Here is a 12,825-nt window from a genome sequence, read left to right on the forward strand (position 1 = left end):
ACAGGTTATATTGCAAGCTAAGGACCACTATGAATTAGTAGCAGCAGCAACATCAAACATCACTTCTATTTGCCTTATAAACAGTTCCTTTTCTTGCTAGCATTTACTCTGCTGCAATTTCATTTTGTTTGTTAAATATAATATGAGTTGTTGCTAGACTGGGTATTGATAAGTCTGCAGAGTTTATCAGCAAATGCTAGTCATTTTAGTAAACTGTTAAAAGAGGAATATGAAGTAATCTTAGTTCTGCACAGCACTGCAACACCTACAAATGCTAATCTTTATTTTAAAACTTCCACTTTTTTTTAATTTGTGAATTCATGAAATAGTTTTTTCTCCCTATTTAGTAGATTGTTTAAAATGCAGAGATATTATAGTCTTTTTGTTTTGGTAGAGAATGTAAAACAAGTTTAAATTGATATCTGTCTCCAAATCATTTTTTTTAGAACAGAAGGATGGATAAGGTGTCATTACATTATTTCTGTCTTACTCAATTATTTTCAAGTCCTGTACTTATTGATAGAGCAGTGTGAAGTCCTGAAATAGTAATTAATAAAAAAAAAAAGCAAAAATTCACTCAGCTAGAAAACTGAATTAACTGCAGCAGTTTCACTGTATTTACATGTCTTTTCTACTCCCTTTCAACAAGTATTCCAGCAGGTGAGTTTGTATGTAGAAGCTTTAAACAGACAAGTGTTTACAAACTATAGATATACAATTATTACCAAATATGAGAAATTTTAGTGAAAATGTGTGGAAAGCAAAATTTAAAATGAATAAAAACAGACCATATTTGAAATAACTGATCGCTAACAGTAATCAAACATCAGTCACGTATATCTTAATAACTGACAGGAAAAGTTTCTGTTTCATGGCAGGTGGGAGGTAATTCTGAGGAAACGAATCTAATTAAACTAGCTTTAATAGAGAAATGAATAAGATCATTCAAATCACTACCTAACTTCTGCATCAGCTCTACAGTTGTACAGGAGACTACCTTCTGCATTTTTCTGTTACAGTTTGCCACCAATATATCTGTACATGGAACAGCTAAATATATATCTTGTTGGAATCTATAGCTCTGAAGGGTTTTCATTGAATCCAGCCATATTGCAGAGTGATTTCTGGTATTACAATTAGAACAATGAAGTAGAAACCAAAATTGTGATTAATATTTCATTAGCCTTGTGTCAAAAACCCTTAACCCAATTACCCCAGGTTCCACCCTTTAGCCTTCTTCATTAACCATTTTCTTTGCTTGCCTCCCCACGCAATGGAGGCTTCCTCTGCTCAGAGGGAGGAAAGAAAACTGAGTTCATCCTAACGTGGTGCAGCAGACAAGGTTCATGTTTTAGCTGTACAGCTGAGATTTGAGCTGTGAGAAGCGAGAGCTGAAACCAATGAGCCCCAAAGCAACAGAAAATGGTTTATATGTAGGCCAGCACCTGCTCTCACTCAAGGGAAAGACTAGCAGCTGCTGTCTTGCTTAGGCCCGCTGCAGGCTTGGGGCTTTACTATGGTTCATTTCTTGCCTGAATCATATTGTGAATGATGTTACTCTTACTTAAACAGTAGTATTTCCATCTGGCCAGAAGTGATAGGCTCCTGCATATTATATCCATGAGTGTGCAACTCATGTTAACCACCTTCTACGTTTGCCTTCGTCTTGATCTTTACAGGATTTCTGTACGAGAGAGTTTTTATGGAGGGCACCTCCTTGTGCTACTCAAATTTTGTAAAATAAGTATTTTTTGTTATCTATATTGAAGAATACAATTTTACCTCCTGTGATTCGCATCCATATGTGAAAATCATGAAGAGTTGTTTCAGCTATGTGCCATTGTAGTTTTTTGCTTTTTGTTGTTGTTTTGTAGAAATATAGCTCTTGATAAGATGTCGGAATAAATGTGAACTGGCTTTATCTTAGTTTATCTTAGTTTATCTTACAACTGCCTTTTTCTTAGTTTTTCTGAAACATGCACTAGCTGCTGAGAAAAAAAGAAGTAGTAGGAAAAAATCTTTATTATAGAAACAAGGTCTTATATAATGTACACCAGGGAAAGCCCTGGTGAGTGACATTAATGCTCCAATAATCATTTCCATTTTGAAAAGCTCTTTTGTTTGCATGGGCAATTGTAAATTGCTGGTGATATTAATCACACAATCCATTTTAACTGCTTCTGAGCCTCACCTTTATTTCAGTCACATTAGACACTGATGCTGTATCATTTGTGTATCAGCTAAGTATTCAACAGGGTGATTAATGATACTTTTCTAAAATTCTCCACAGTGACAGCAAAAACAATTTCAATTAAGTGTTGCTGAAATTCCCTTTCTGCCATTCTAAATGTTGTTAATAGATAAAAGTTAATTGAGGTTAAGATAACATTTAATTAATTCACTATACTACTAATATAGGCCTATCCAAAGAGAAACAGGGTCCATTCAATTGGTCATATGTAGGCTACAAATGAGAAGCACGGGGAATGTATGTTTAAACAATGTAAATATACATTTTAACAAGGTAAGAAAGTATTAATTTCTTGATAGAGTTTTTTAAGGGGTGAACATTATACATACTTATAACTACACAGAAAGGCACAAAAGGCAGGCTTTCCATCCAGGGGAATACAAAACACTGCATTGCTTACTAAATATTAATTAATGACTGGACAGTCATGTTGGTAATCCATCTGACATATCAGTGTCTCGTGTCTTGCCTGGTGATGGTTACAAAAATGTAATGGGACTTCTCAGACTGTTTTGGATATGAAACTGGTTGCAGTCCTTTTCATTTACAAAGAGCATACAAAATCCCATTTCCCTGAATAAAATAAATAAATAAATAAAAAATAAAAATTAAAAAAAAAAAAAGAAAGAAACCAAATAACTCACTTGTTATGCTCACAGCTTTAAAGTCCTTGGAGAGACAATACCTCTCTTGAATATTCCTAGGTACCTCTTCCCAGTATTTCTATCTCCAGCAATTTTTTTTTCCCTCCTACTCTGCACTGTTTTCCTCTGCCTGTTTTAAACAAATGCATATTTTTATGCAAATATTGGTTCTTCTAGCCAATCTATCAGTCCTTGGAAAATCTCCATGTGAAATACTTCAGGCAATAGCTTTTGCTATTTTTTCTATTACAAAATAAAGTGAAATTTATCTGCTTCTTCATTTAGAGTGAAGAGCATAGCAAGCCCAATAACTTCAGCATAGTTTAATCTAAAACAAAAGAAGAAATATTCCTTATAACTGATTTGTTCGGTATTTATTGTGTAGGATATTAAAGTTCCATCTCAGCAGACCATTTTACCTACACTCAGTTTCAGCACAACAAGAATTTCAAGAATGTATTTCATTGAATTGTGGACATGCACTATAATTCTAATTTCTCAGCTGATTTGGGTGCCTTGGCACTATGTATGGTTTTTGACATGTCCACAACCAGATAGAGACTATTATACAAACCACTGTAATCTGGGTAGACTTAAGACAGTCTTCGAAACAGTCTTAGTTTCGAAGAGTCTTCAAAACTAAGTAATAACCTGTAGGTGAAAATCACATAATAGTTACTCTAATTTCTCTAATATAAAATATGTTAAAATCTTGTTTTAACAGGGTAAGAAACAAGAAGTTCCTAAAGAAGAACAGGGACCAACAACAAAGAATTTAGATTTCTGGGCACAGCTTATTACTCTGATGGTCACCATCATAGATGAAGATAAAACTGCATATACACCTGTCTTGAACCAGTAAGTAATTACCTTCCCCATAAAAATTAAGAATCACAGATTTATTAAAATAAGGACAGGAAATACATCAGAATTAGTAATTGTATTTTAAATGTAATCTGAGTATAGATTTGTTTTAAAATACAGAATATAAAATCAACAGTTAAATAAGGATTTAGTGCTCTTGTAAATGGAAAGAAATATTTTGTTTCAGGAACTCTTAAGACACATGGTATGTGAACCATCCCAAAAAGTCAAGTAGCAAAGTATTATGCAAGAGAACTAAATGGATAGACAGAAAGCAAAGTTCAGTGAAACAGTGTGATGGTATTAATATTATCATAGTATCGTGGCACACCAACTGGACAAACCATGCTGAGACTCCTTTTAGGCATTATAATAGAGTATTAGGAATGTATTTATGTATTTGTGGGGAAAAAAATAAAAAATAAAAAGCTTCACAAAAGGATACTCTCCAAATTTATGGCTACCTGGAGAGAAAGTCTAAGTAGGTAGGCTGATTTGAAAATTTTTAAAATGGAGAATGGTATCTTGAATTTACCACAGATGGAAGTTGATTTCTCAGAACTGAGTTGTAATATGTGAGGAAGAACCAATCATTAATTAAGACAAGTTGAATAACTTATTGTTATACTAGTAGAGAAGAGCAAGCTAATTGGTTGGTGCAAGAAAAGGAGATAGAGTGCTGGGTTTTAAAAACGAAATATACAGAAAGAGAGCAAAGACACGTTTCACATATTAAGGCTGAAACAGATAAGAGAGAGATCCAGAGAAACAGATGTTGCGTTAATTGAAATGTGACATGATGAAGACCTGGAGAAAAGTTTCAGCTATCTTAGCTCCTTGGAGATATTTTGCAGAGTCTACAAAATCTCAGCATAGTCTGGCTGATTTAGAGAGAAATTGGAATTGAAGCTTAAACAATTAATAGAGGCATCTGCAGTGGCATTAGAAATTTAATAGAATGGTCTGAAGGGGAGTGAGAACAATTCTGTTTCTTTCAGCCAATATTTGATAAATACTGAAAGGCACTCTGTACATGGAGATGTGCTTGTCTGTAAGTAAAAGGTAGCACATTGTCTATGGACCACAGGGTTTAGACTTAGTCCCCAAAGAAACTTCCTGGTGATAACCAGATACCAGAAAATAATTGCCTTCTGATTCCTGTCATTCTTTTAAATAAATGAAGAATTGTTTCAGTCCTGGCCAATAAGCATCTCTTTGTTCAACTATTTCCTGCGCTGGCCTTATTAAAGAACTTCTTTCTACCCCGAAGAAGAAACAAAGTTTTTTTTCTGTTTACTACATTTATACAGTTTAGTGTGAAGTTCCTCTATTAACTAAAGCTCAATTTTTGTGTCAGACCATCTGTACAAAAAATATACTTCTTATAAAACATCTACCTGAACAAATATATATATGAATTTCATTCCAGTATCTTCACTGAAAAGTACATGGAAGTAATTGTTTGGGGGAAAACTGATCTTAAAAATTGTTCTAGGTGTATTCTAAGGCAAACATGATGGAGAAAGGGATGGGATAAAGAACAGAGTTCCTCTGAGACGATTAGGACACATGCTGCAGGACAGCAGAAATTGCTAGTAAAATAAAATTTCTTTTCAATTAAAAAGAACATCAACAATAAAAAATAATCTGCTTGAAATATCTTTGTGCATTTGGAAATCAAGTTCTAAACTCTGTGCCTCTGCACATTTTTAGTAAAAAGAGTTCAATTTAGTTGTATAGCATATATGTTGTATAAAACATAAAGGGAAGAAATTCGTAAGTGGATACCTTCTATATGCAATTTAGCATTTTTGGAAATGCATGGAGGTAATTATATATCAGCAGCTGAATGGCTATTTTATTTGCCATGAAAACCTAACATACTGCTTATTAAGAAGTTTCACCACTTTTTATTGTATGCTTGATTTATGAGTTGAGGATTAGAGACTGTCATGCAAGTTAGGAAGGTGATTTTGAGAGCAATGTTATGGATAAACTGAGATTTTATAGTATTGTTCCAAGAATGACAGAGAAATTGAGAAAATTATGGCCCATGAGACAGAAATTATTGTAGCAAGAGAAACAAAATTACTCATAGAGCATACTCCTGGTTGTCCTCTTGCTTCCCTGAGAAATGTAAAAATGTGTGGCTTTTACAAAGGCTAGAAAACCTAATGTGTAGAGTTTTGCATGCGAAATTTCTCTGAAATTTTGCTGCTTGGAGACCAAATTTTGGAACTGCTTGGAAAAAAAAAAGTTGTCTTTTTATATAACCAGTGATAAGATAAATAATATACAAATAATATAACATTATTTATTTACACAGGGGCTCTAGAATTTGACCTTTGATTATCATTTTCCTTTAATATGTAAATGCTGCTGTTACTATTTATCTTCAACACATGGAAATTTTCTTATGATTCTTTTGTTTGTTAAGCCTTGTTATCTTCTCACAGATTTGCAACACCACAACAGTTAACTATGATAGTTGTATAATGCCCATCAGATTGTTTTAAGCGTGGAAGTTTTGGAAAGGAAGTTTAGAGACGACTTGAAATTAAGTACTCATAGAGCCCATAAACACTAAATTAAAGTACACAACTGGTGGAAACACATATCTTACTAAATGCTTAGACATAGAGGACAGAGAGAAGACTTACTCCACAGCAGCAGCAACAAAAACACAAAAACCTTGTGTGCATTCACATACAGGAAAGAAAAACAAATATTCTGGTATATGTAGTTTTTTGATCACAGGCTTAACAATGCACAAAAGGATAGCATGCATGCACCAGTACAGTTGTGCTTCATTACCATGGTGATGAGGGATTAATCATATGTAGAATAATGAGTTTAATAATGACTATTAGGCAGATACTCAGAAGACAAGGGACTGGAATGTTAGCTCCATTCTGTGATGCTCTACAGTTTCCAGAATTACAGCTCCTCTACTTTTGAGAGTAGGTCATGGCTACCATTACCCTTTTAGAGCAGATGATGTGAAAAACAGTGTTTGTATAAACTAGTCATTATATGAATGCTGTTTACTGTCCTTCCTGCAATTTGATGAAGGAATTCTAGGATGCATACTTCTTTCTTGACAAATGTGGCTCTCATACATTCTTTCAAATATATCTACTACCTCTATGAGTAGGATAAAAGATTTTGCAAAATACAATGAAGTGCATAAATCTTTTCTTCAGTTTCCTTCAAAGAGATTGATCTGATTTTCCTTCAAAGAGTTTGACTTGGGATTTACTCCAGTACTTGAATTTCTGGAGTACAGTTTAGATAGAGCTTAGGTAAAATAGAATTAACTTCAGTCTATTTGCCCAGACCTTCATCTGAAATCCAGGAACATGAAATGTTATTTTCATTAGAGTAAGAAAAATGTGGTATGAGTCAGTATTTATTTACTTAGAGTTGTGTGTAGATTCTTGGTTCCTTTATCACAGCAGAAGTACTAGACATCTTGCTCAGAATGACCAGATGAGTCATTGCACGGAATCACAGCACCAAGCAAGCTCCTTGTCTTCCAGTCCTATCACAGTCCCTTTTATAAATTTTTTAGGCTTTTTTTTTTGCCTTCAACTCCAACTTAGAGATGGCACCTCGGCCTTCAATTTTAAAAAATCAGCCCTAGACTATCCAACTTAGCTCTAAGTAACTTTTTGACCAGTAGCTTATGCAATCCAGCTGTTTATACAGTAGGAGGAGACTTGATCCCTTTCTGCTGAGCTTGTCTGAGTGCTTGGCATACCCTTTGCTTTTATTTGGATTAGTTTTTGAATCCAAACTGGCAGCTTTATCATCCATTAACATCTTGTGCACAGCAATAAATCATGCTAAGAAATCATTGAGCTCTCTTACTTGTTTGGAATTGAATAATAATTTCAGTCCTTTAATGAAGGGTGGTTTCCCACTGAGCTCTTTCATCTTTAAATGAAGATCCTGTCTTTAAATGAAGATTCAATGAAGGTTGAATCCCTGTGGGTTAGGATCCGCGGGAAGGCCGGCAAGGCTAGCATCCTGGTCGGGGTCTGTTATAGACCGCCGAACCAGGATAAGGAGACGGATGAGGAGTTTTATAGGCAACTGACAGAAGTTGCAAAATCGTCGGCGCTTGTCCTCGTGGGGGACTTCAACTTCCCGGACATATCCTGGAAACACAACACGGCACAGAGAAAGCAGTCTAGGAGGTTTCTGGAGAGCGTGGGAGATAGCTTCCTGACGCAGCTGGTCAGTGAACCTACCAGGGGTGGTGCCCCGCTAGACCTTCTCTTCACAGAGAAGGACTGGTGGGAGATGTGGTGGTCGGAAGCTGTCTTGGGCAGAGTGACCACGAAATGGTAGAGTTCTCTATTCTTGGCGAGGCCAGGAAGGGGACCAGTAAAACTGCTGTATTGGACTTCCGGAGGGCTGACTTTGAGCTGCTCAGGACGCTGGTTGGCCGAGTCCCTTGGGAGGCGGTTCTGAAGGGCAGAGGAGTCCAGGAAGGCTGGGCGCTCCTCAAGAAGGAAATCTTAACGGCACAGGAGTGGTCCGTCCCCACATGCCCAAAGACGAGCTGGCGTGGAAGAAGACCGGCCTGGCTCAACAGAGAGTTGCGGCTTGTGCTTAGCAGAAAAAAGAGGGTTTATAATCTTTGGAAAAAAGGGCGGGCCACTGAGGAGGACTACAAGGTTGTAGCGAGGCTGTGCAGGGAGAAAATTAGAAAGGCCAAAGCTCATCTGGAGCTCAACCTGGCTACTGCCGTTAAAGACAACAAAAAAATCCTTTTACAAATATATCAACGCGAAACGGAGGACTAAGGAGAATCTCCATCCTTTACTGGATGCGAGGGGAAACCTAGTTACTAAGGATGAGGAAAAGGCTGAAGTGCTTAATGCCGCCTTTGCCTCAGTCTTTAGCGGCAATACCGGTTGTTCTCTGGATACCCAGTGCCCTGAGCTGGTGGAAGGGGATGGGGAGCAGGATGTGGCCTTTGCTATTCATGAGGAAATGGTTGGCGACCTGCTACGGAGCTTGGATGTGTGCAAGTCGATGGGGCTGGATGGGATGCACCCGAGGGTACTGAAAGAACTGGCGGAGGAGCTGGCCGAGCCGCTTTCCATCATTTATCGGCAGTCCTGGCTATCGGGGGAGGTCCCAGTTGACTGGCGGCTAGCCAATGTGACGCCCATCTATAAGAAGGGCCAGAGGGCAGACCCGGGGAACTATAGGCGTGTTAGTTTGACCTCAGTGCCAGGAAAGCTCATGGAGCAGATTATCTTGAGGGTCATCACGCGGCACTTGCAGGGCAAGCAGGCGATCAGGCCCAGTCAGCATGGGTTTATGTAAGGCAGGTCCTGCTTGACGAACCTGATCTCCTTCTATGACAAAGTGACGCGCTTGGTGGATGAGGGAAAGGCTGTGGATGTGGTTTACCTTGACCTCAGTAAGGCTTTTGACACCGTTCCCCACAACATTCTCCTCAAGAAACTGGCTGCTCGGGGCTTGGACTGGCGTACGCTTCGCTGGGTTAGAAACTGGCTGGATAGCCGGGCCCAGAGAGTTGTGGTGAATGGAGTCAAATCTGGTTGGAGGCTGGTCACTAGTGGTGTCCCCCAGGGCTTGGTACTGGGGCCGGTCCTCTTTAATATCTTTATCGATGATCTGGATGAGGGCGTCCAGTGCACCCTCAGTAAGTTTGCAGATGACACCAAGCTAAGTGCGTGTGTCGATCTGTTCGAGGGCAGGAAGGCTCTGCAGGAGGATCTGGATAGGCTGGAGCGATGGGCTGAGGTCAACTGTATGAAGTTCAACAAGGCCAAGTGCCGGGTCCTGCACCTGGGGCGCAACAACCCCAAGCAGCGCTACAGGCTGGGAGATGAGTGGCTGGAAAGCTGCCTGGCCGAGAAGGACCTGGGAGTATTGGTTGATAGTCGGCTGAATATGAGCCAGCAGTGTGCTCAGGTGGCCAAGAAGGCCAACAGCATCCTGGCCTGTATAAGAAGCAGTGTGGCCAGCAGGTCTAGGGAAGTGATTGTGCCCCTGTACTCGGCTCTGGTGAGGCCGCACCTTGAGTACTGTGTTCAGTTTTGGGCCCCTCGCTACAGGAAGGACATGGACGTGCTCGAGCGAGTCCAGAGAAGGGCGACCAAGCTGGTGAGGGGTCTGGAGAACAAGTCTTACGAGGAGCGGCTGAGGGAGCTGGGCTTGTTCAGCCTGGAGAAGAGGAGGCTCAGGGGCGACCTTATCACTCTCTACAGTTACCTTAAAGGAGGCTGTAGAGAGGTGGGGGTTGGTCTGTTCTCCCACGTGCCTGGTGACAGGACGAGGGGGAATGGGCGAAAGTTGCGACAGGGGAGTTTTAGGTTGGATGTTAGGAAGTACTTCTTTACCGAAAGGGTTATTAAGCATTGGAACGGGCTGCCCAGGGAGGTGGTGGAGTCACCATCCCTGGAGGTCTTTAAAAGACGTTTAGATGTAGAGCTTAGCGATATGGTTTAGTGGAGGACTTAGTGTTAGGTTGGAGGTTGGACTCGATGATCTTGAGGTCTCTTCCAACCTAGAAATCTGTGTCTGTGTCTGTGTCTGTGTCTATCCTCCTATATCAAACCTTAATAAGAAAGGGAGAACTGGCCCTGAGTGTACCTCTAGTTGTTGCATATTTGGTCAGAGAAACAGAGAACTTCTACATTAATCTAACCACCAGGGTCTGCAAAGAATTTGACCGTGAATATATTTTTAAATATGACATATTATATAAATGTGACATATTTTAAAAATATGGTTAATTGAAAAGAATCTTCTTGGGGTGCCATTTATTCTTTATATCTTAATGCTTTGACTAATTTTTCCTTTCAGTTCTGTGTGTGGTTTTGTACGTGTTGGAATTTGCCTTCTATTGTGGCCCCGAATGTGCTAAACCAGCGGAGACTGCTGCAAACTCTGACATATGACTTTCCTAATCAGTGTCTGAGTATTCTATATGCAGGTCACTTTCAGGGAAAAAAAAACAAACATGTAATTAGTAATAACAGAATACCTAATAACAGATTTATATAGCTTATCCTATCATTACTCTTAGCCTGAAAGATATATAACATTAAAACACTACTGTTGTTTCTGACATTTGGAACCCAAGTCCAGATGTACCAGAACTATCTATAGAACAAATTGAAAGTTGCACACTAGAGTTGTCAAGTACTCATTTTAGCATTATAACATGATGTCAGGAAGGAATGTAATACAATATGGAATTTATAAGAAGCTGTTTTTGTTTTTGCAATGTTACTTTTAGGATCCTCCAAGCAGCTTTAATTGTGGTTGCAAATGTCAAGCCTGTGTTCTTCTGCTGCTGTACCCATGGATGTGTAGATGTTAGAAATTGGACATTAAAAGGATGTTGAAAATATTACATGCACTTAACATTCTGAGAAGCAATTACGCCTGTGAGAGCAACAGGCATAATACAATCTCAGTCATGTTCTCCTTGGCGGTTTGCGTTACTGTTTGTTGCATAAATTCTTGACATGAGCATTTTTCATACTGCTGGTAATTCAGCCTATCAGTTTAGTAGGACAGTGGAATATGGCTGATGATACTAAGAACATCTCTCTGACGAAATGAAAGCTAGGAACAAGAAATTGGTAAGCTTTTGGGGCATCGTGTACTTAGGGATAGATATCAAATGAATGCTAACAGGTTACCTGAAATTTTCTATTCTTACTTATTTTTCATTTTCTCTCAATATTTGTGTAATTGTATGTGTATATACTTAAATGTATGTATGTGTATTAAAGCAAACTAGAACCACATCTTCATGGGGAAGAGGGCTCAGAAGGAAGATCCAAAAGCTACAGTTCTGTTGCTGACTGACAATCACCTGTCACAGGATCTTGAGGGAGTCACTTTTACCTTGTATTCTTCCCCATTCTATTTCTTGTCTTTTTCAAATGTGAGCTCTGAAGTCAGCGATTTTTTCTCATTACATATTTTAAAATTCCTGCATATAAATTTCTTAAATCTATTAGAAGCTTCTACATGCTACTGTAATGCAAATAATAAATTATTTTTACATGAGTAACCAAATTGAAGTAAATATGACTATTCATGCATAAAGCTATCTCTGAGGATAAATTGTGGCAGGAGTGGTGCATACCAATGCCATACCAATCGTAACTGCCCACAGGAAAAAAGGTTAGCACTTATATATAGTACTTACATACACAGTCTTGGTTAGTATTTCACAGCGTCAAGCTTTGTATGTGCCCTTCTAAAGTGGGCACATATAGAATTCACAAATGCGGTATGTAACAATGGGGTAGGTTGTTTAAAATGTAGAGTAAAAGTCAAGATTTAAAACATGTATATTCATTTAAAATGTGACATAGACATGAAACAGTTTTTAACTATTCTATAACCTAAAGTAATATAGACCTTATTTAAGGTTATGGAACTTCATTGGCATGTCCAATTGATGATCATGCCGTATGTATATCTTTCTCGAGGATACAGAAGTTGGTATCTCTTACCATCAAGTTTAGGTACCTAACTGAAGTCAAGTGGGGTGAATTGAGGATAATGTATAGAACTCATTTAACATAACAAAAGGATAATTGCAGTTTGTGTGTGTATGTGTTTTTATAAGTTAAAATATAAACACAGATATATAAAACTAATCAAATAAGTGCATGTTTATCAGACCCAGACTTCCAGTATGGCCAGCTTTGCTTTATGGACAAAAGACATTCTCAATATTAAAACAACTTTTAAATCTTTCCTCAGAGACACATTGTCAAAATTCAAGTCTGGTGCTCAGAAAGCACTCAGACTGGACTGCAGGTAAAGAAATTAAAGACAGTTACAGTTAATACATTTGAGCTTTTGAATAAAAGTAACTTTATGCTTAAAAGAATTAATATCAATTTCTGTAACTGAGCAGCCATTAGCATAAAAGAAGGCATACCAGTGATTTATGCTAACAATTGCTTCATTGTAAAGTGACAGGTAATGAACTGTGTAAGCACTTTTTCTCTGTTGATAAGATCATGGTCAAGTATGTCCCACTTAAAAAATACA

General features: G+C 38.2%; 1 protein-coding gene across 2 annotated transcripts in view; it reads left to right on the top strand.

Moving 5' to 3' along the window:
- UNC13C (unc-13 homolog C) overlaps positions 1 to 12,825 on the top strand; it is a 164,487-nt gene that overhangs the window by 94,513 nt on the left and 57,149 nt on the right. For both annotated transcript variants that reach the window (XM_035553925.2, XM_035553924.2), the window contains one exon: positions 3,620 to 3,753. In XM_035553925.2, coding sequence (XP_035409818.1) covers positions 3,620 to 3,753 — 134 coding nt within the window. The remainder of the gene's footprint in view (positions 1 to 3,619; positions 3,754 to 12,825) is intronic.

This window comes from Cygnus atratus, chromosome 11 (assembly GCF_013377495.2).
Source record: "Cygnus atratus isolate AKBS03 ecotype Queensland, Australia chromosome 11, CAtr_DNAZoo_HiC_assembly, whole genome shotgun sequence".
Classification (NCBI taxonomy): Eukaryota; Metazoa; Chordata; class Aves; order Anseriformes; family Anatidae; genus Cygnus; species Cygnus atratus.